Source organism: Lampetra planeri, chromosome 5, assembly GCF_965212315.1.
Source record: "Lampetra planeri chromosome 5, kcLamPlan1.2.h2, whole genome shotgun sequence".
Classification (NCBI taxonomy): domain Eukaryota; kingdom Metazoa; phylum Chordata; class Hyperoartia; order Petromyzontiformes; family Petromyzontidae; genus Lampetra; species Lampetra planeri.
Genome location: NC_136111.1, coordinates 14,079,333 through 14,099,911, shown reverse-complemented (window position 1 = coordinate 14,099,911; position 20,579 = coordinate 14,079,333). Strand labels below are relative to the sequence as shown.

The 20,579-nt window shown below is 46.3% G+C and overlaps 2 protein-coding genes across 2 annotated transcripts in view; one reads left to right on the top strand and one right to left on the bottom strand.

Moving 5' to 3' along the window:
- Positions 1-1,969: 1,969 nt before the first annotated feature.
- Positions 1,970-10,860, top strand: LOC144718951 (uncharacterized). Its single transcript, XM_078594588.1, has 8 exons — positions 1,970-2,325; positions 3,002-3,048; positions 4,987-5,010; positions 5,808-5,864; positions 7,465-7,533; positions 8,825-8,898; positions 9,784-9,825; positions 10,399-10,860. The coding sequence occupies exons 1-8, from the start codon at positions 2,268-2,270 to the stop codon at positions 10,451-10,453; spliced, it is 426 nt and encodes a 141-aa protein (XP_078450714.1). The 5' UTR covers positions 1,970-2,267; the 3' UTR covers positions 10,454-10,860.
- A 3,822-nt stretch (positions 10,861-14,682) lies between these two features.
- The window catches only part of LOC144718950 (H(+)/Cl(-) exchange transporter 4-like), a 30,906-nt gene continuing 25,009 nt past the window's right edge, over positions 14,683-20,579 (bottom strand). The window contains exons 13-15 of the mRNA XM_078594587.1: positions 19,532-19,664; positions 18,765-19,017; positions 14,683-16,980 (exon numbers count right to left, since the gene is read on the bottom strand). Of these exons, the coding sequence (XP_078450713.1) occupies positions 16,890-16,980; positions 18,765-19,017; positions 19,532-19,664 (477 nt within the window). The 3' untranslated portion in view covers positions 14,683-16,889. The remainder of the gene's footprint in view (positions 16,981-18,764; positions 19,018-19,531; positions 19,665-20,579) is intronic.

The window sequence follows — 20,579 nt, the reverse complement described above, 5'->3', positions numbered from 1 at the left end:
GCTCTTGAATCGGGTGCAACCGCAATAAACAAAAACATGAACAAGAAACATCTTAAAGTGACTACGCGCAAAGAGAAAAATCCAGGAAAAAACAGCAAAGTCTTCCAGAAAAAGCACCGTATTTCAACGCTGTGTGCAAAAATCCCAGTGGGATTCAAGTCAAACAATAACAACCCTAAGACAATTTAGATTAAAGTTATCAGTCTAACTTTGTACTACAACAAACAAATATGGCTAAACCTTAACCGTTTTAGAAATCACCAAAATAAAGCTATAAAAGCAATGTAACAGTGATCATAGGAACTGTGATTTAAATTTTACAATAAACAATATACATAACATGTACTACCAAACTTTGCAGCCATAGCTGGCTGCATGAGTCACTCCATAACAGCAGGAGTATCAGTAGGAGTTCATTGCATCCCCATCTCCCTGCGCTCACAGAGTCAGAGGATTTGAGTTGCTCTGCTCTGTTCTCTGTTTTAGACGCTGGCCCTTTAAGCCGCATGGTAACTAGACACATGACTCAAACACCATTGGCTTAACACTAACAATGACCTGTACCTGTTTCATTATTTACAGGGCCATATACGTTCCTCGTCAATGTACTTGCTAGAATACGGTTAATGTTAAGTAATGTTGTAATATTGCTATTATCTTACGGTTATTTTCACCTAATTTCACCGCACTGGTGGTCATCGTGGGTTGACATGGGAGTCATGAAGTACTGCACTCGTACTTTTTGGCTTCCAACAACATCGCTCCGCAGCAGCCTATAACACCTGCTTTTTTGCATGTTGGTCTCCCATCCAAAGCACGAACCAGGCTCAACGCTGCTAAGCTTCTGAAGCATAATTTCGCCATAGGTCTCCAAACATAGACACGCAATGAACCATCTCATTAGCGACCCGTGACTGACAGCAACACGAGTCTGTCAGGAGAGTGAGCCCAGGTCGCGTGCGGTTATCGCTGTAATGTGAGACTCGCATAATCCGTAGCGACGAAAAATACAAAAGTACGGACAGGGGCGCAATTACCTCTTTCAACGGGGGTGCTATGCAAAATGCGACTATGGGCCCCCTCTCCTTTCTCCCAACTCACTTTTAGTGAAATAGCTACGGATGTGTTTAACCCGTGTGTGTGTGTGTATACAACATATGAGTGTGGGGAGCGGTAGTGTGGTGGTTAGCGCACTGCGATTCAAAGCCGACGACCCGAGTTCGATTTCCGCTCACGGCTAACACTAATGACGATTATCTGAACGGGTCCTGGGCTTCCACTAGATTGACTCAGTCTCAAATGCGTACCTGGTGCGGTGCGTAAACATCGCCACTGGGGAGACAAAGGCGGGCGAGGGTGGCGTTGGCCACCCACCCCCTCGCGAGCCCTACCGGCCTTCATAGGTGCTCGCAAACACTACATGCGCCAAACGTCTGTTGAGCCTAAAGTGGGGGGGGGGGGGTGTTTGTCTCGTGTGTGAGATGGAGCGATGTGAATGAGGGCAGTTCATGGCATGAAATAGTCGAAACCGTGAGAGAGGGTGAGAGGGTGTGGACGAGTCTTCTTCCAACAGTGGAGAGAACGTGGCTGATGATGATGATAATAACAACGGCGGCGTTGCCAGTGATACTCACATATTCACCTATATCCCGGCCAATGAAATTGTTACACACACACACGAACAATTATTAATTTCACACACGCGCACGTGCGTTCTTCCAGCAGTAAAGAGAACGTGACTGATGATGATGGTAATAACAACGGCGGTGTTAACAGTGGATACTCACACATATTCACCTATGTCCCGGCCAATGAAATTGTTTACACGCACATATAAACACTGATTCATTTCACGCGCGCGCACGCACGCACGCACGCGCGTTTACCAGATCGCGACGACGCCTGTTTGGCTCGTCGGCGTCGTGACGTCGGCGCCGTTCGCTATAAAGACGCAAAGCCGACGTGAGACGGGCGAGTTCGACTCCAGGCTCTGACATCGCAGACTGACCAAGCAGAGGTGGCGAGCCTCGTCTCGTTCTCAACTTCTATGAGAACTCGGCTTCAGAGATAACGCGGCATTTGCTGAAGCAGCTGTCTCAGGCTGTCTCTGATTTAACCAGCACCAGCACAACATCTGTTGGGCGTTTTCCCCTTTGGGATTTTTTTTTGTTAATTGTTGTAGCTTTTTGAGAAGCTGACAAAAATATTTGACTTTTTTGGGGTGTTTTTGTGCTTACGGTAGCCTATTGTAGAAGTTGCCTTTAGCTATGAAGGCTGCAGTCTGTAGCATAGTGGTGATTATGCTGTTCATAAGCTTCTGCAAAGGTAACGTCCATTGATTGACTGTTAAATCATTATACGCGCCGTGTGAACTGTGGGAATTCTGTGTGTGTCAGTAATGAATGTGCGCTTTCTCGTCATTTACAGAGTTGACAAGTGAAATAACCAGGATGATGTTTTTTTACGAAATACGCGCGTGGCAGTGGTCGTTCCCTCAATGCGCTTCCAATCCCGACAAAGCCAGTGGGCAGTGGTTGACAGTGGTTGGTAGTGTGCGAATTTTTGTCCATACGTATGAACACGTGTGCGTGTGCCTATGTCTTATGTGTGGGGAGCGGTGGTGCAGTGGTTAGCGTTTGGCGCTACAAACCCGGCGACGAGAGTTACATTCCCGCTAACGGCCATTATTGGTGGAAAATACCTGGACCTCCCCTAGGTCAACTTCGTTTTAAATTAGTATCTGGTGCTTGTGTGAACATTAGAACTGGGGAGAGGTGTTGTTGGCGACCCACCCCCTCGTGTGCCATACCGACCCTCATCGGTTATCGTTAACAGTTTGTTATAATCTGTACGGGGGGGAGGATTCTTTGTGTGAGCGCTCGACATGTTTGTGTGTGTGTTGCAGCGTGTGCATTACCCTATTCGTGATTGACTTGACATTTATCTGTTTTGCGTGTCTGTGTGGGACAAGTCATTGATGTATTTCTCTTGGCGTTAACAGGAGGCTACATACATCGGCCCTGTACAGAATTCGGCAACAACATTATGGTGAGTAAGCATGCGGTCTTTGTGTGTGCGTGTATATGCATCTGTGTGTACTGCGCGTGTGCATTTGTGAAAGGGGTTTTTTTTGTACGTGTGAATTATTCATACTTGCCAAACAATCTGGCAAAGGCTATACGGGGGATCTTTGTCTTTGTGTGTGTTAAGGAAACACGCGTGGTGATGCGCTACAGACTTGGCGACTCGCGTTACATTGCCGCTCATGGCTCACACCGGTGACGAATATCGTAAACGACCATGGGGCCTCCACTAGGTCGGCTCGGCATTGAATGAGTCGCTGGTGCAGTGTGCAAACATCGTCACTAGGGGAGACAAAGGCGGTCGAGCGTGCTGCTGGCAATCCACACTCCTTCGTGTGACGTCCCTGCCTGAATAAGTGCTTGCGAACAGCTCTTATCCCAAAAGTCTGTGGGGGGGGGGGATCTTTGTGTGTGTGCATGTGTAAAAGTGTGATTGTTTTTTTTTCTGTGTGGACCGTGTAGGAATATTCCTGGGTAACAGAATTACAAGACAACGCTTGCAGTCGCAGGGAGCATAACGATGCATCGATTAATTAGCTCATTATAGCATGCATCGCATTGCGTGTGTAAGAATCGATGTTTACTGATTTCTAGCATGTTTTAAGTTTACGTGACCCCTGCAGCTGCTAGTGACCGTTGTTTGCACAATAGCGAAGCAATCGAACATTGTTGAAACAAACTGCGATAAAAAAGAAGGAGAATGGAATGGTTGCACTGCCTATAGCAGGCAGGCGCATTGGACGCGTCTATGGCAATGATCTCTTTGGCACCATGCGTCCTGCTTTGCGGGATATTATATCTCCTCTGGCCACGTGTATGGATGGTTGTACACTGGTAATTTGCCGTGCCTAGCTGAAACCAACCCGTTAGGCACTTGCCTTACATTAAATAAAGACATCTACATCCGGCTTGAGGCCGAGTAAAGCCAAAGTGAAAAATATCAACACTGGCGATCAGTAAATCGGAGCGGGTCCAAGGAGAGAAAGCAGGCTTGGGACGCTGAAGAAGTGCTTGTGAGTGCGCGAGTGCTCGCTAACAGCAACTGCCCCAACAGTATGTCAAGGCTGTACTGGGGATCTTTGTTGTTGGGGAGCGGTGGCGCAGTGGTTATCGCGCTGAGCTTCGAATCCGGCGGCCCGAGTTCAATTTCCGATCACGGCTTCAAATTATCACCTGTTGCGGTGCCTTAACGTCGCCACTCGGGAAATGAAGGCGGCCGGGCGTGGTGCTGGCCACCCACCCCCTCGTGTGCCGTGCCGGTTTTCATAGGTCCTCGCGAAGAGCACTTGCCCCTAAAGTCTGTTTAGGCTATATGGGGAATCTTTGTCTTGTATATCTGTGATCTTACAACTCGAAACTCAGCGTTACACGCCTCGTCGATTTGTTTTTGCAATAGCAAAGCCACACACTGCATGTAACTGTCAGAGCGGCACGTCTCAGCTTCCGCAGTGGAAAAGCAAAACAACCCGCGCCTTCTGAGTTGCGCTGGGCGCCGTGGAAGAGAAGTTATCAGGGACCACGGGAAGTCCACGTGGCGATTGTGTTAGATCTGTTGGTGATCAGATTCCGTGCCCCGTTCGGAAACTCCGTTCCCGTGGAATTGATCACACGATTGATTGCATTTGGAATTCGTGCAAGCGGAGTAATGCTCTTCTGCCACATCTGCTTGAAACCCAGTGTGGGGACGGGGACACGTATGTGACAGAGCGTGCGGGCATCCGAGCTTCTGTTGCGAGCGCATATTCCCCAGTTAATATGCAACAATTGGTTGGTTCAACGTTGCCCCAGCGTTGCATGGGAATCTGGACAGGAGACGAGCCCATATACATTTACAGATGCAGCTGTTCGTATAATATCAGGCTGTGCTTCTCACTTTTCATTCAATGTTTGTGTCTGAAACCAGAAACCGAAAGTTGAAGATAAACGAGTGAGTCCGTCCGTAAGCGGCGTTACACACGCACGCCACACGAGTGCTGACAGGAACTCACACCCCCCGATTCTCCCCATGCCACGCACCCACCTAGTCTTGATCCACCACTTACGACCTAACCCAACTCCTAGTTAAGTAAACAGAGTACTCGTAGCAGGAGTTAACCCAAGACTTAACGCAACACAAACGCAGCACTGCACACGTGTTCTTCACTTAATCTATTAGGAACCAACCCACAGCGCAAGCCCAGTAAACGTGGAACGTTGGCCAACGTTGGCGCAACGATTTCAATCACATGCCAACGTTACCCCACAGTTGCATGTTTTCTGGGAGGCGTGTTTTCTGGGAGGCTTGTAACAAGTTATCGTCAGACAAGGGATTCGATGAAAAGCCATTTTTTTTACAAGTTTTACTGTCTCATTTGCATTATTTTTCGTGGTTTAAAAAAGGTAATCTTGTCCCCCCCCCCCCCCCACTGGCCTATCACTGAATATTCTGGATAACCGGATGGCTGACGTGGTAAACCCGTGTGGCCTCGGGTTACCACGTGGCTCTACTCGTAGTAACCCTGCTCCCTCTCTCGTGGTTGGGGTTTAATTGTACGGAATTAATAGGCAAAACGTGTTCCAGTTCGAGAGGTTTACCATATTTCATATTTCCGCAAACATTTCGGGAAGCCTCTCTGGCAAAGCTTGACGTTCGGCTTTGAAAGATTTTACTGGAATCGTACTTCAATGTGGTCATGCATGTCTGCATCTTTATTTACACGTGTATGCATGTGTGTATCCAAACAGTTCCTCTTTCATTATTCTCAAATTCACAACACAGCGCATACGCCCAACATGGGACCGGTAAGAGAATACATTCAACCTAACATTATCACATACATCATCATCCACGCGTTACATTATTAGTCACATGACGTTAGCACCATTGCATGCACGTTTAAACACCGTCAATCCTCACTATCATAGGTACATTGCCGTTTACCACCATTATCAATAACATGACGTTACCACGATAATCATTATATTCCTCTCAGCGTTATCATCGTCAGCATTATCAGTATCGTGTTATAACATTACCATTATAAATCTTGACTTAAAGCTTTCGTGACTACAGGAATTCATATTCTTTGGGTCTTTCGGTAAAGTCACGTAGATAGGTTCAAAGCACCTCGCATGTTGAGGGATTACTTGTGGATCCTCACACCTCTTCCAAAGAACCTGTCTACGTGACTTTACCGAAAATAACCTATCTACGTGATAATATTACAATTATAATCACTAACAATACCGTAATTTTCAATAACATTACAATTCCATTTTAATGACAGGGATGCTGCCGTGGTGTAAGGGTCGCCACACTTGACTTGAAATTCAGAGGTCGATAGTTCAACCTCCCTGCGAGACAGTTGAAACAATGAGCAAGTTTCTGACATCCACCTTGCTTCTGTCCATCCAGAAATATGAATGGGTACAACACCCCAGTTTACGGCTGGCTCGCATGTAGAGGGTTAACTTGTGTGTCTGGCCAGCGTGGAAGTGTAGGCCATATTCCATAAGTACAATCTACTTTGTCTCCTTTGCGCCATAAAATCTCAGTGACTGTGGCTTAGTTAAAATAGGACATCGATCCTAGATTCTCATACTTTGTCATTCAATCCTGGAGGAATTATGCGTGGTTCGACCCCTAATGTAGGTGTTAGATGAAAGAGGTTTAGTTAAATGTAAAAAAACAAACTCATCAGCTCTTGTAGCTCCGCACCCAGGATGTGTTTCCTGGCTGTTTGAAGCTTCGTAAATAAAAACAAAATACTTTAAAGTTACGGTAAAATGTGCCCTCATAGCATTAAATTTACATAATTATGATTACATTCTCACTCGTATAAATGCAATGTCAAGGCATGAGCCTCCCTATAGCGTTATGACTGAGTGCCTGGACTTGATTTTTTAAGTAAAAATTGTCCTCATTAATGATGCTGCAAACGTGCGTTAGCCCAGGACACACGTGTAACCACAAGGTAAGAACTGTCGTTGTTTTTTGGCGATATTTGCATTAAACCTAATTGACAAGTTGTATTTATGTGCAATAGACCAGGACAGTCTAATTTGGGGCATTAGTCTGCCAGTAGTGGGATGATTGATATGTGTAATTCCAAATGAGTAATTTACGGGTAATTTTCGATTTTGAAAAATGTTGATCCTAATGCCCAGTAGCCAACAGATCGCAGGACAATAGATTATTGAATCCATCTGTGCAGAGCGTTTGAGAGTAATTCCCTTGTATGCTGCTCTGGTGTCCTCCCACATGCACCATATAATCACTCTTCAATGGATTTGGCCAAAATGCCCAACGCAGGACTCTCCTGAAAGAGTCTCATGGCTTTTGAGGCTTTCTTGAATAAAATAATAACAATGTTTTGTTTGTTATTTGTTACATTCTGCTCAGTCGGGGGTCATTCATCCGCTGCTGAATCTGGTTCCCAAACTGTACCAGCAGCACTTGCGGAGAATACAGGTACAGTGTGCACTTAATTGGATGTCTCTCTTCACCCGACACAAAAATAGTGTACAAGATCAAACGGGCGTAGATGCGGCAAAATATTACTTGTCAAAAACGAAAGGCATGTACACACACACACGCGCGCGCGCACCATACACAAATACAAAGATCCCCCGTATAGCCTTAAAAGACAGTTGGGGCAAGTGCGGTTAGAGAGAACCTATGAAGGCCGGCATGGCACACGAGTGGGTGTGTGGCCAGCACCGCACGAGGTACTTATTTGAGGCTGAGTCTACCTAGGGGAGGCTCATTACCGGTTCAGATTCTCTTAATTGGTGTTGGGCCATGAGCGGGAATCGGATTCGTCGCGCAGCACGCTCGCCGCTGTGCTACCGCTCCCCACACGCACACACTCACTCTCTCTGCACGAGGCTCATTCATTACATCTCGTGGATAATCGCTCTGCTGAACTAAATAATTCCGCGGTTCAATTTGCAAGTGCTAGTGCGCGTTTTAAGTCAAATTTAAATATAAATATTTCATGGAAGCGGGTTCCGAAGTGCGGGTTGTTCATAAGTCAGGTGATCGTAAGTTGAGAACTGCTTGTATGTTGAACTCCTTTCACGCTGTACGTAGCCGCAACTGTTCTAATTGGAGGTTGGGGGAAGGACAACAAACTAAACACAAAAAAAAGTTAGAAAGAAATTAGTTTTCAATCTATATTTGAAAGTGCAGAGCTCCATTGGCTTCCTAATATGAGAAGGAAGAGCATTTCAGACGGTGACAGCGAAGTGCATACGTGTACAATATGTAATCAAATCAGGTGGCGTCGTGTTTTGAGCACTTCAATCAATCAATCTTTATTTTACGTGCCATTATCGCCCTCAATAAAGTCGGCATCCTTGCACCTTAAAACGAAACTGAAACAGCACAGGGACACACAGCAACATGAATGAAAAAGAAACCCATCGCGCCCGCAGCGCCACACAATTGGAAGGTTGTTGGGGATCGACACAACCCATCACCCTGCAAGGGTCAATAAATAAGTACCACTTTATGGGCATTCAACAGCAGTAGTCCTCATATTCAGGAAAACGTATTGAGCTGAAGGCTCTTTAATCCAAAAGGAAGTGGCTTTTGGATGTTTAACCATATCCATTTAATTAGTGTTTTGCTTTTCGAGGAAACAGCAGCGCCTAAGGAATTTTCACAGATACGGGGGGGGGGGGGGGGTATCACTGAAATGTACGCACATATGGGCCCACAAACCTATTTGTTCTACTGCTATCTCCTGTTCATCTTACAGCGCAGTGGGTGTGGGAATGTCACGAAACCCGATGTAATCCTCAAACTCTTGGCTTCAAAGCGCCGCATCACAAGGTGTGGGCTCCCGCACCTGGCTGCCATTGTGTGCATTCGACTATTTGTAACTTGAGCTGAATTTACCAGTGTATTTATTCATTTACTTCATGATGTTTTCATTTTAATTGCTCATTTTGAAATGTATGTACTAGATTAATACGTGTAATACTTTCTACATTTATAAGTGCTTTTAATTCGCAAGCTTGCTCATCAAAATAGAGTAATTGTTGGAAGGACACAACTTGAAAACAAAGATACATATGCCCAGGACAATTATAGAAGGCATTTCTGCATCAGATTATATTATTCAATAATGTAAAAACAAGAGCAGAATGGAGTTCTTTTGGAAATGTTAATTTGATCATGAAAAGTGACACACCAGTGTGCATCATCACAGTGTTTACAATCAGTCCATGTCGCCACCCATGACATGCGCATCACTGCGACACTGCCGACAAAAAAGGAACAAATTCGATAGAGGTGCATGCTTGGGAATTACACCGAGACAAAAAGAGGAGCAAGTGGATCAGGCAACAATGAAATGTCAGAAATGGTACATTAGCTGTCAAGGAAACGAAATAGTGATTCGGCAGGACACTTAATGACTAGAAAGGGACATTTCGTGGCTAGAAGGGACACTTTGTGGCGAGAGGGGATGACAGCGGAGGTACGAGACTGGCAATGGAAATAGAAACGGAGAGAAAAATACGTGAGAGGACGACCACCTGGGGAGCTCAAGCGATGAAATCGGCTCACGATATGGATTATGGGGTGGATAGGACTGTGTGGGACAGCATCGGGAGACCTACATCAAGAAGTAGATTGACAATGCGCTCTTGATCGTGAACATAAATGCAATGGTTATAAAACAGAGTACTAATATGCACGGTGATTTTTTTTCAGGCACATAATGGCCGACTCGTTTCTACAGAATACCCCTGACAGGTAAAAACAAAGTGCACGTAATGATTAATTATTGATTCGTCTATAAATCATTCGTGATAGTTGTTTTCTATCAGCTTAATTTATCAGGAATGCCCAAAATTCTCAATACTCGCAATAAAGCCAGATGGTGTCAAAGGCCTGTTTAAAGCCGATGCAGAGATCAGGGCAGAAACATGACACTTTTTTTTTATGTGCCAGAGCAAGTATCCAGTACACAGAGTCTCTGAACAGCAACCACAAATATAATTTCTATACAATGCAAAAAAATCCTCATCATCGATGTGGAGAATGTTAACATAAATACGCAGGAAATGCATTTTCATATATCTCTCCCTTCACTTAAAAAATGACAGTATTTTTTACACTCCATCAACTGCCTTCTGGAAGTGCATAATTTCAGCATCATTAGTCCAATACAAGCCGTACTGACATAGCGTCAGGCCCACCCGAACCAATGCTGGAAAACTGTGGGATGTATAACATTAGGCTAAGGTCTGGCAGATGGATAGGTGGTGGTAATTATTACATGGATACTGTTTATATTGTCTATTATCATCTCTTTTTCTGTTGCAGGCTGCTACAAGACCTTCATCATCACAAAGTTCTGACCCATAATCCTAATTCCTAACTGTGATCCTACCCTTATTTTGCAACCATTACCAATAACTCTAACCCGGATACTTAACCCTGTCCCTAATGCTAATACCTAAGTCTAACCATAATACTGTACTCAATTCTAACCAGAAGTTTAACTGAAACAATAACACGAATATTATATCTTATATTAATGTGAACTTATAGCAAGAACCCTGAATGTAGCCCCTTGCTTCTACTCGACTCCGAACAGTCACCTAAGAATGGACTCTAATGAAACACCTGAGCCCAGTCCGTGAGCCAATAATGGCCCTTGCATTAACCGTTACCCCACCCTTGACTTTAACTCAAACTCGCATGATGTATAAAGTGTTGAACCTGCGCTCGCTGTCCGCAGTGCTCTCGGGATGACGCAACATTACAATAAAGGTGCCGAATCCACGGCCTGACTTGCGCCGAGTTATTCACTGTGGGAATTCACTCTCAATGGTGCACGGTGCAGCCCAGAGCGCTTGGCCTGGGCTAGGGTCAGGGCTATGGGTAGGGTTGGCCGAGTGACTCAGAGGTCACACAAAAGACAAAGATTCCCCGTGTAGCCTTAACAGACTGTTGGGGCAAGTGCCTTTAGCAAGTAGCACCACATCAAGGCTGGTACGGCACAAATGGGAGTAGGTGGACAGCAACATGCCCGGCCGCTTTTGTCTCCCTCGTAGCGATGTTAACACACCACACCAGGTACTCGTTTGAGGCTGAGTCGATGTCAAGGAGGCTCACGACCGGTTCAGATTATTGTCACTGGTGTTGAATGCGAGTTGGAGATGATTTCAGTGCGCAAACTGCTACACTTCCGCTCCCCACATACATACAAAGATCCCCCGTATAGCCGTAACATACTCTAGGGGCAAGTGCTGTCAGCGAGCACCTATGAAGGCCGGAACGGTACACGAGGGGGTGGGTGGCCAGCACCACGCCCGACCGCCTTTGTCTCCCCAGTGGCGATGTTTACACACCGCACCAGGTACTCATTTCAGGCTGAGTCGACCTAGGGGAGGCCCAGGACCGGTTCAGATAATCGTCACTGGTGTTGGCCGTGAGCGGGAATCGAACCCGGGTCGCCAGGTTCATAGCGCAGCGCGCTAACCTCCCCACCACACACATACACACAATGTCTCTCATACACACAATGTCTCACATACACAAAGGGTCAGTGAGGGTTGGGTCAGTTCCGTCAGGGTCCTACAGGAGCTCTTAAAGCAGTCCAGCGCACCCGAGTTCCCAGCACACAGCCACTCCTCAGCGCAGCTCGGCCGAAGGCGAATCACCAACTTGCACGAAATCCACTTTAATATTGAACACAACTACACAATCACAAAACAATCAACCAACTCGCATCTCCCGCCGGAAGTCACCCAGCCGCGCAATGGAGTCTTGACTCTGGAAACTTCTTCGGGCCTCGTGCCAGCGAAGCTTGCAGCCTCAGATCCCTGATATCTGATTCAGAAGCAGTTTGCAGCATCAGACCCATGAGCTGTGATGCAGGAGCAGCTGCAGCCTCAAACCCTGAGTTGTGATGCAGGAGCAGCTGTAGCCTCAAACCCTGAGCTGTGATCCAGGAGCAGCTGCAGCCTCAGACCCATGAGCTGTGATCCAGGAGCAACTTGCAGCCTCAGTCCCCTGGGCTCTGATGCAGTGAAGAGACGACCGTCACAACTTGCAGCAGGGTGAACGCCTGGGAGACTCGCAGTCCCTGTACTCGGCGGCACTGTGGACGTCAAACACCCACAGTCACCGGTTGCAGAAATGTGGAAGCCTGGGAGGTTAATCAACAACGAACTCTCTCCCTCCTTGAAAGCATGGGGGCCGTCCATAAATGACGTCACGCGATTTGGGACGATTTTTGCCCCCCCCCCCCCATTCATCACACGGCGTCACAAAAAGTCAGACCCCCCCTCAAATATAACGTCACAAAGCTCTGCCCCCCCCCGCCCAAATAAAATAAAACATGATTCAAATCGCTTTAAACTATTGTCATTGTAGTGCGTATTTAATGTGGCGCTGCACTCTGATGTTGTAGGAGAAAACACGTATTAAAAAGTCTATTCAATCAAGTAGACCGTGTTTATATTTATTTAAAGTTGCGCATTTTGATGTGACGTCACATTTCTCAACCCCCCCCCCCCTCGTCACACATCGTCACAAATGTCTGACCCCCCCCCCTCCCTAGGTGCGTGACGTCATTTATGGACAGTCCCATACGGCGGAGGCAGGGAACGACCACCAACCCATATGATCGGGAGTGGCCTAAATACCACTCCGCCTGTAACCACTGAAAGCTGTTGATACACTTCCCGTATCAAACCTCTACCACCTGTCACCCTGTAAACCTGTTGACACGCTTCTTGTGTCAACCAATCTATCTGCAAACTGAACTCCAGGACTCTCTCTCTCTCTCTCTGCTTTAAGGACTCCGACACAACCTGTGAATTACGTTTCTCCTTTGCCTGTCTCTGCCTCAAACCTGAAATATAAAATATGATCACACACAATGAGCCATGAATGTCGCTTTAAAATTAACATCCTCAGAAATGACCTTACCAAGGCGCACCTGTTGAAATTTGACAAACACCCTCACCAGTAGGCCTCGGCAAGGTAAGGTAAAAGTGTAAAAACAACGAGCCTACCTTTACCCTTCCTTTTACCTTACCACAATACAATCACTCTACCCTACCTTTTACCCTTAGCAGGTAAGGTAAAAGGTAAAAAGCATACCTTTACCCTACCTTTTACCCTTACCCCTTGGCATGTCGACACCTTTACCTTTACCCTTTCACCCGGTAAAATGGGTAAATTACCTTACCTTGCCGAGGCCTACTCACCAGTTCACCAATTTACCTGAATTATCACCAATGTAAAATCTGCCCTAAACTCGCAGTTAACATTTGCAAACGTATTTCGTGGATATGGCCTCGACTAATGGCTCGTGTGCACATTTTTTTTTGTAAACCTGTTCCCGTGTCCGTGTTTCTGTCTCCCAAAAATATATGAAAGCATCATTGCCCCTTAATATGACTTAACATCTCTACACTTCTTCGCTTATGATGATCTCCCTCCGGGCTCAGGTAGCCCACGAGCTTCCACGTGGCATCAGGCTGCCAGCTCAAGTGCGCGCCTCTCTCTCTCTCGCCTCCCGCAGCTCAGCGTCGAGCTTCCCAAGCGCACCGCGTCGCCCCGAGGCACCAGCAGCAGCACGCAAGGAGGGTGGACGATGAGGCACCTGCCTCATGTTCCACCCTCGTGTCACTGTGAATTTGAGGGCGACCACAACTGGGTCGCCCACATGGCTGTGCCATGCTGCCAGCCGCGCCCGTCTCTCTCTCTCCCTCCTCCTCGGAGCTCCTCACATCTCCTGCCAGTCTCCCCGATCCCCCGACGACCAACCTCCACCTCACACAACACAGGAGGAAGGCGGGGGAGGAGCGTCTCGCAAGGGCTGCTACAGTCAGATTTAGCCATTTTTGGTGGAATGACGGCCGGTTTCGCATTCAAATCAGACTCACTCCGAATTTTGCAATTCACGTGCGGCCAACCATCCTCCACAGTTCGCCGGGAAGGTTCTCAAGCTCTGGGTCGCTCTGCGCTGATCATCAACAAGAGGGCACATCAGCCAGCCACTCACCGAACACCTGTATTATCGTCCAACTATTCAAATCGCAAGATTCCCTTTCGAGACTTTAACAAACTGTTGGGGCAAGGACTGTAAACAGCAACTATCAAGGCCGGCCCCATGCCCGGCCGCCTTTGTATCCCCAGTGCTAACGTTTACAAACCACACCATGTACTCATTTAACGCTGAGGCTATCTCGGCCACTGATATCAGCAAATGGCTGGGCATTTAACTCTGGCCGCTGCGTTTGCAGTTCAACGCGCTAAAAAAACTACATCGTGACTCCCCAAACAATGACAAACTCGTACACACATGCACATATTCTATGGCTCTTTCGGTAAAGTCATGTAGATAGAAGAAAAATAATAACAATAAAATAATACAAATGAAGTGAATAAAAAATAGTAAAAATATAACGTTTCGTCATCAGGACGACCGCTTGTGTTGCGATCGAAACGTCGTGATATTTTTTATTCACTTTATTTGTATTATTTTAATGTTATTATTTTTTCTATCTACGTGACTTTACCGAAAGAACCAGAGAATATGAATTCCTGCAGTCACGAAAGTTTTGAGTCAACACATGCACATATGAGTCATTTCAATTTGGGTTGTGTTTTTATTGTTTAATTTAATAGCACATGAACGTGTTAATTTCGAACACAGTATTTAGTTCGCATATTTCTAGTTTCTGTTGAACTACGGTTTTCAGCCGGGCAGAAAAAAGGAGACAGTGATTTTGAGCCTTCCACCCGCATGCCCCTAAAAAAACGACACCCATAATCCTAGCGCTCAACCCTACGGTCTCGGCTGAACTGGCTCAGCATTCTATGGCCATTATTAACCTTTTGAGGTACAAACCCAAGCCCCAAATACTTGAACCCAGTCTAGGAAGTTCTGGCTCAGTGGTATACATAGCCATTGTGAACCTTCGGAGAGACACACCAAGCCCAGAGGGGCTCGAAGATTCCTACTTGGTGCTCAATGGCCACTGTGAACCTCGCGAAACAGCAGCCCCCAAGGCTTAAGTTCAAGTCTTAATAGCCTCATATCACTCTGCCTTTATATGAACGGTGGATACAATTGTCTACAAAAACATTTAACAGCAAATCATACAGCAAATCATCTTCTGATGTCCAATGCTGTCCGGTGTATTTCACTTAATCAGGTGAGAATACACTAGCCAGGTGTTTCATTTGCTCTGTTTAAACTAAGACCTGTGAAGAAGATTAAATTAAGGGCAATAATTATAATTTGAGTTCTCATACAAATTAAGGTATGTTCAGATGTTTGGAGTCTGATATCAAACACAGGTGACACACAATGCCCAACTTGTGCAAATGACATCAATGGGCGTTTAACATCCACCCGAGCAGATGACACACTTTGGTTGACCACGAGAAGTGACAGCGCTCAAGCGTAGAAATTACCAGGCGGACAGCATTAGGTATCAAAGCTTCACATCTGTGGAAAATGGCTCTGTTAGTTAATAATTCCTACCAATAATTTTAACGCAAGAAACTCAAACGAGTTGTGTACAACTTATTGACAAGAAGCCTCCGTGGGTCACTGATAACTTAAGGATCCTGAAGGCCGTGAAGCATCTTATTGACAAGGAGCCCCGAAGTGGCAAGCGTGTAAACGTGAGCGTGCATGATAATTAGTTTGCACGTACAGTTAGAGGACTTGTGTTTATGTTGTGAAATGCTAGTGAAGCACATCTTATCTGCCCATGTGGCACCGTGCTTACAACACTTGGTTCATGATTGGAAAGTGAAGAGTTTAATTCATAATTGGCTTCTTGACTCAATCCATCATCCCTCTGGTATCATTAAAGCGTCTTCCACAGTGGTCATGCTGTGGACAAACTGGCACCCGTCATGAGAATGTGGAATTTCCACCACTGGCTCAGAGCCAGTGGAGTTGAGCATTTCTCATTGCTCGTTTAAGTTTGACATGAAAGCATTAGTTAGGGCTAGTTTAGTCAGTACTTGTCAAATGCTGGATAGGTGATTATTTGGAACAGTTGATTATTGACTTCTGGAAACGTTTTTGCAGAATAAAAATATTTATTTAGACTTGAGGAATCTGATGAGCTATCACCAGTTACCTCCACCTTGGACTGGACATGAGGAAATATGTCTGCATTGTCGTTTTCCAGCAAAACACGCCATTTCATTCAGGAACCACCTGGGAAGGTGACATCACTAAACTTTTTTTTATTTTACCAGATAAGTGACCTAGCGAAAAATGATGGCTCAACAAAGTGGCTTGTCATTTGGAAATTTATAGCAGCCAAATACTCTAAACACATGTTTAGAAACGTAGAGGGACAAACTAGAGGACCCGGAAAAAAATCCACGTGATCACGGAAACATTCAAACTCCAAATATACAGCAGGCATCAGGGTCCGGATCAAACGCACGACCTCCTGCATACCAGGCAAAGGAATTTAGCATCTCGTCACCACAGCACACCATCACAAAACTGCCTCAGTCGAAGTCATACCAACAGACCACTTTACCCAACACGAGACTCTGTCCTTTCATTCTCTTCAAAATGTGGATTTTTATGAACGTCGACCAATAATTGTCTTCATTAATTGATTTCCTCAGAGCTGGGCGAGGTCAAATGAGTTTTTACATTGTGCAGTCACTGGGGACCGAGTTGAAACCAACAACTCGCTGCACTTGAGAACCAAATTTAATCTAGAGTGGGCGAGTCCCCATGACCTCGGTGATGCTACTGGATTACTGGCTTGGGGATGTGGCCATCATGAGCCTCCTTGAGTTATTCAGTTTCTTGGCTAGTTAAACATTATAGATTTGGGGTCTTCATTAGCCAACTGAGCCATGTGTCTGAGGACATCCTTCTTTGTGATGATTCCGAGCAGCCGTCTGGAGGGGAGACACCAGAGAAATAAGGGAAATGTAAAGGGGAGAAATTGGAAAGGACGAAACAGAGGTAGAACATTACCACACAAACTAATGTTCACACGCAATATGATACAGAACCTACCCTGTGCTGAGACTGATAGGTCTACAAACCCAAAGATCTCCCGTATAGCTTTTAATAGACTGTTGAGGCAAGTGCTGTTAACAAGTACCTATGAAGGCCAGGATGGCACACACGTTGGTGGGCCAGCACGACATCCGGTGGCATGTCTCCTCAGTACTGATGTTTACACACCACACCAAGTACTCATTTAAGGCTGAGCCGACCTAGGGGAAGCCCAGGATTGGTTCAAACATTCGCCATTGTCATTGGTTGCGAGCGGGAATATAACTCGAGTCGCCAGGTTCATAGTGCAGTGTGCTAACGACTACACTATTGCTCCCCATTTACACACACGCACATAAAGACAAATTTAAAATATCTGCTATATAGCCAAATCTAATGTTGGAACACCGATGCAAGTGTTAAGAACCCCTACTCCACGACAGTAAAAGGATATGAGATGGGAGGGGGGAGCATGTGAGCAGACTATGCGCTTTGGTCAGCAGTTCAAAGGAAGTGATCAGGGGAGAAGTTGAAACCATGGAGTGTCCAGCAAAGGACTGTGTGTAGGGCAGATTCGAGGGCACCTAGGGGTCAGCACGTGACCGGAGACAGGGCTACGGCCTTGCTCAGCGGTTTGAGAGGAAACACCGCATTACATGTATGGCCGGTGACAGGGGAGAGATCTAAAGAGTCAAAGACAGGCAGGAAATGGTGAAGCAGACTCGTGGATAATTATAAATTGCAGAGACTAAAGAGAACAGCGGACAGTGATGATTAAAAAGTGGGACATGCTGGAAGCAACGGACAGAGGGAATTAAAAGGTGCCTTTGGATCAGCTGTGGATAAGAGAGAAAGATAAAAGCCCATCGCGAATTAAGGTCGGGCCTGCAGTCCGAAGAATCGTCACTTAGCGTCCGAGGCAGCAGTCACACAGGAGGAATCCCGCAAAAACACATTGAGTACTCGTACGTTCAACAGTGTAAATCGTCTGTGTGGCTTTGTGCATATCAGTTGTAGCTTAGTCTTGGCGAGTCCAGTGCATTCAATCTCTGTATTTAGACTGTTGATTCTTGTTAGTTTAATTCTTTATTTTGTTACCAGTGTAAATAAAGCTGTTCCGTATTATATTGACCTCGTCTGTGCCGGTTATTACACAAGTACCTAACGAAAAAAGAACAGTACACAAAGCCGTGGTGTGGCCAGCACGATGCCCGGGCCCCACCTTTGTCTGCCCCGGTGCTATTATTTGCACAGCTCCAAAGTTACTCGATTAAATTCGAGTCAACAACGATGAGGCCCAGGATAGGTGATTATACCATATTGCTACTGATGTAATCCAGGGCCAGGAATCAAATTCAAGAATTTGGATTCATAGTGCAATGAACAAACCTTCGACAACTGGTCACGAACGGAATTTTGCAGGTTTTAGCCGTGTAACACACAGACTATCAGTCCGGGCAATATTGAAACACTAAATAATTTACACCTAGGAATAAAACAATATTTTACACTGCAGCTGAATCCATTTGAAACTAATACATACAAATGGGTTTCTATTAATTTTGATTAATATTGGTCATCTGCTTAAAGCACAGACCAGATAACATTTGTGCCAAATTTCAGACGTTACGCCCACTCTGCGTTGCTAACGTGTATATGCGCGTGTTGCGTCCCAGCGCACCCGTTGCGCGTGACGAGACACTGGCGCAGGCCGAGCTTGCGGAACATGTCCACGACGGTGTCCATAGGCGTCCGGTCGGACACAGCGAGGGGGGCGTCATCCACAATGGAGCGCAGCTTGAGAGGTCGCGCTGCGTGTAGAGGGCAGCTCAGAGGCTCGGAGGTCACAGAGGCTCGGGCGGTGCCCGCCCGCGGAGGCCCGAGGAGCACGAGTGACGAATCATCGAGGCCCTCGGCCCGCTCGCTCGCGTTCTCTGCGGCCGGGGAGAGACGAATGCGCGGACACTTACGGAGAGACTACCAGTGACACGCTCAGTCGTCACAACAGGGAAGGGATTTCTGGTAGATAATGATCATACACCATATTTGCCTTTGTCATTATTATTGTAAGCGTCGTCATTATTGTAATCATCATTCATCACCAGTGTCATCAAATATCATCATCACCACCACCACCACCAATAAAATCATAATCGTAAATGTCATGAACATAATTACTGTCACCATCATCACCATCATCATCGCCGTCATATTCATCATAATAAGTGCAAGGACAAACAAAATTAAATTGACATTTCCCTATACAGTAAAACCTCTCGAAGCTTGATTTATGTGGGAGATGTTCAGCAGCATCATCATCCACGATCAACCCCTGGCAACGTTGGCCCAGTTGTTTAACACAGCCATTATGAGCCTACGGAGCCACCCCACTCCTCGGAGTGAGTCTGTGTGTTTTTTTGGAGGACGGAGCAGCGATGGCGGCGTCACCGAGAGCAAGGGTGAGGTCTCTGCGGAGCGCGAAGCCGATGAGGCGGTGAGACTCGCGCGACGCCACCACCGGGAAGCCGTTACACGTGGAATCACGGACAAGCTGTCGCACCTCGCCCACCGTCATATCCTCCTGGAGACATGGGGACACGCGGGGATAACACACAAAGTCACACACAAAGTCACACACAAAGTCACACACGGAGACATGCACGGATACACAGAAACACATGGAGATCCCAATTGGATTTGTCGAACACACGCAAAAATGCAGATGCAATAGTTTCACGTTTGACCTCCCTAACATGATTTTCTTTAGCAGTTGTGCTTGACAGTAGCACTGGCTGCATGTGGTTGTCTGTGGAAGCAACCAGTGAATGCATATAGATGTCCATTACAGAAATCAGTGATGGTGCGCAGTTGCCTGTGGGGAGCAGCATTTCGTTGTTTGTGGCCACTTGTGGCTGTAGTTCGTGCAGTTGCACAAAGTTGCCAGAGGAGGCAGCCTGATGTTTTCATGTGGTTGCTTATGACAGTAGCATGTGGTTGCATGCATTTTCTCATCTTGGTGGCTTGTGTGAATATGGTTGCTAGGGGTGATATGCAATTGCACGTAGATGTCTGTTGCAGTCATTATGTTGTTCCATGTGATTGGTCATGGTAGTAACATATGATGCTTCTATATTCCATAGTGGCAGCATGTGGTTGCCCACGGCAGTATTATGTGGTTGCATGTGTAGTTGCATGCATATGTGTGTAGCCATCCATGGCTGTAGCTTGTGGGTGCGTGTGTTTGCCCATGGTAGTAGCATGTAGTTGCTCATGACAATAGTATGTGGCTGCCCGTGACAGTAGTATGTAGTTGCCTGTGGCAGTAGAATGTGGTTGCTCATAGCAGAAGAATGTGTTCCTATGGTGGTAGCATGTGGTTACTCAGGGCAGTAAGTAGCTTGTGGTTGCTCTTTGTAGAAGGATGTGGTTACCTATGACAGCAGCATGTGGTTGCCCGTGGAAGTAGGCTGCCAGTTGCATGCTGTCGTGCTTGATT

Coding starts and splice junctions, on each gene's coding strand:
- LOC144718951 (XM_078594588.1), top strand. CDS start 2,268: ATGAAGGCTGCAGTCTGTAGCATAGTGGTGATTATGCTGTTCATAAGC. Junction 2,326..3,001: donor GTTCATAAGCTTCTGCAAAG/GTAACGTCCATT, acceptor TGGCGTTAACAG/GAGGCTACATACATCGGCCC. Junction 3,049..4,986: donor AATTCGGCAACAACATTATG/GTGAGTAAGCAT, acceptor GTCTGAAACCAG/AAACCGAAAGTTGAAGATAA.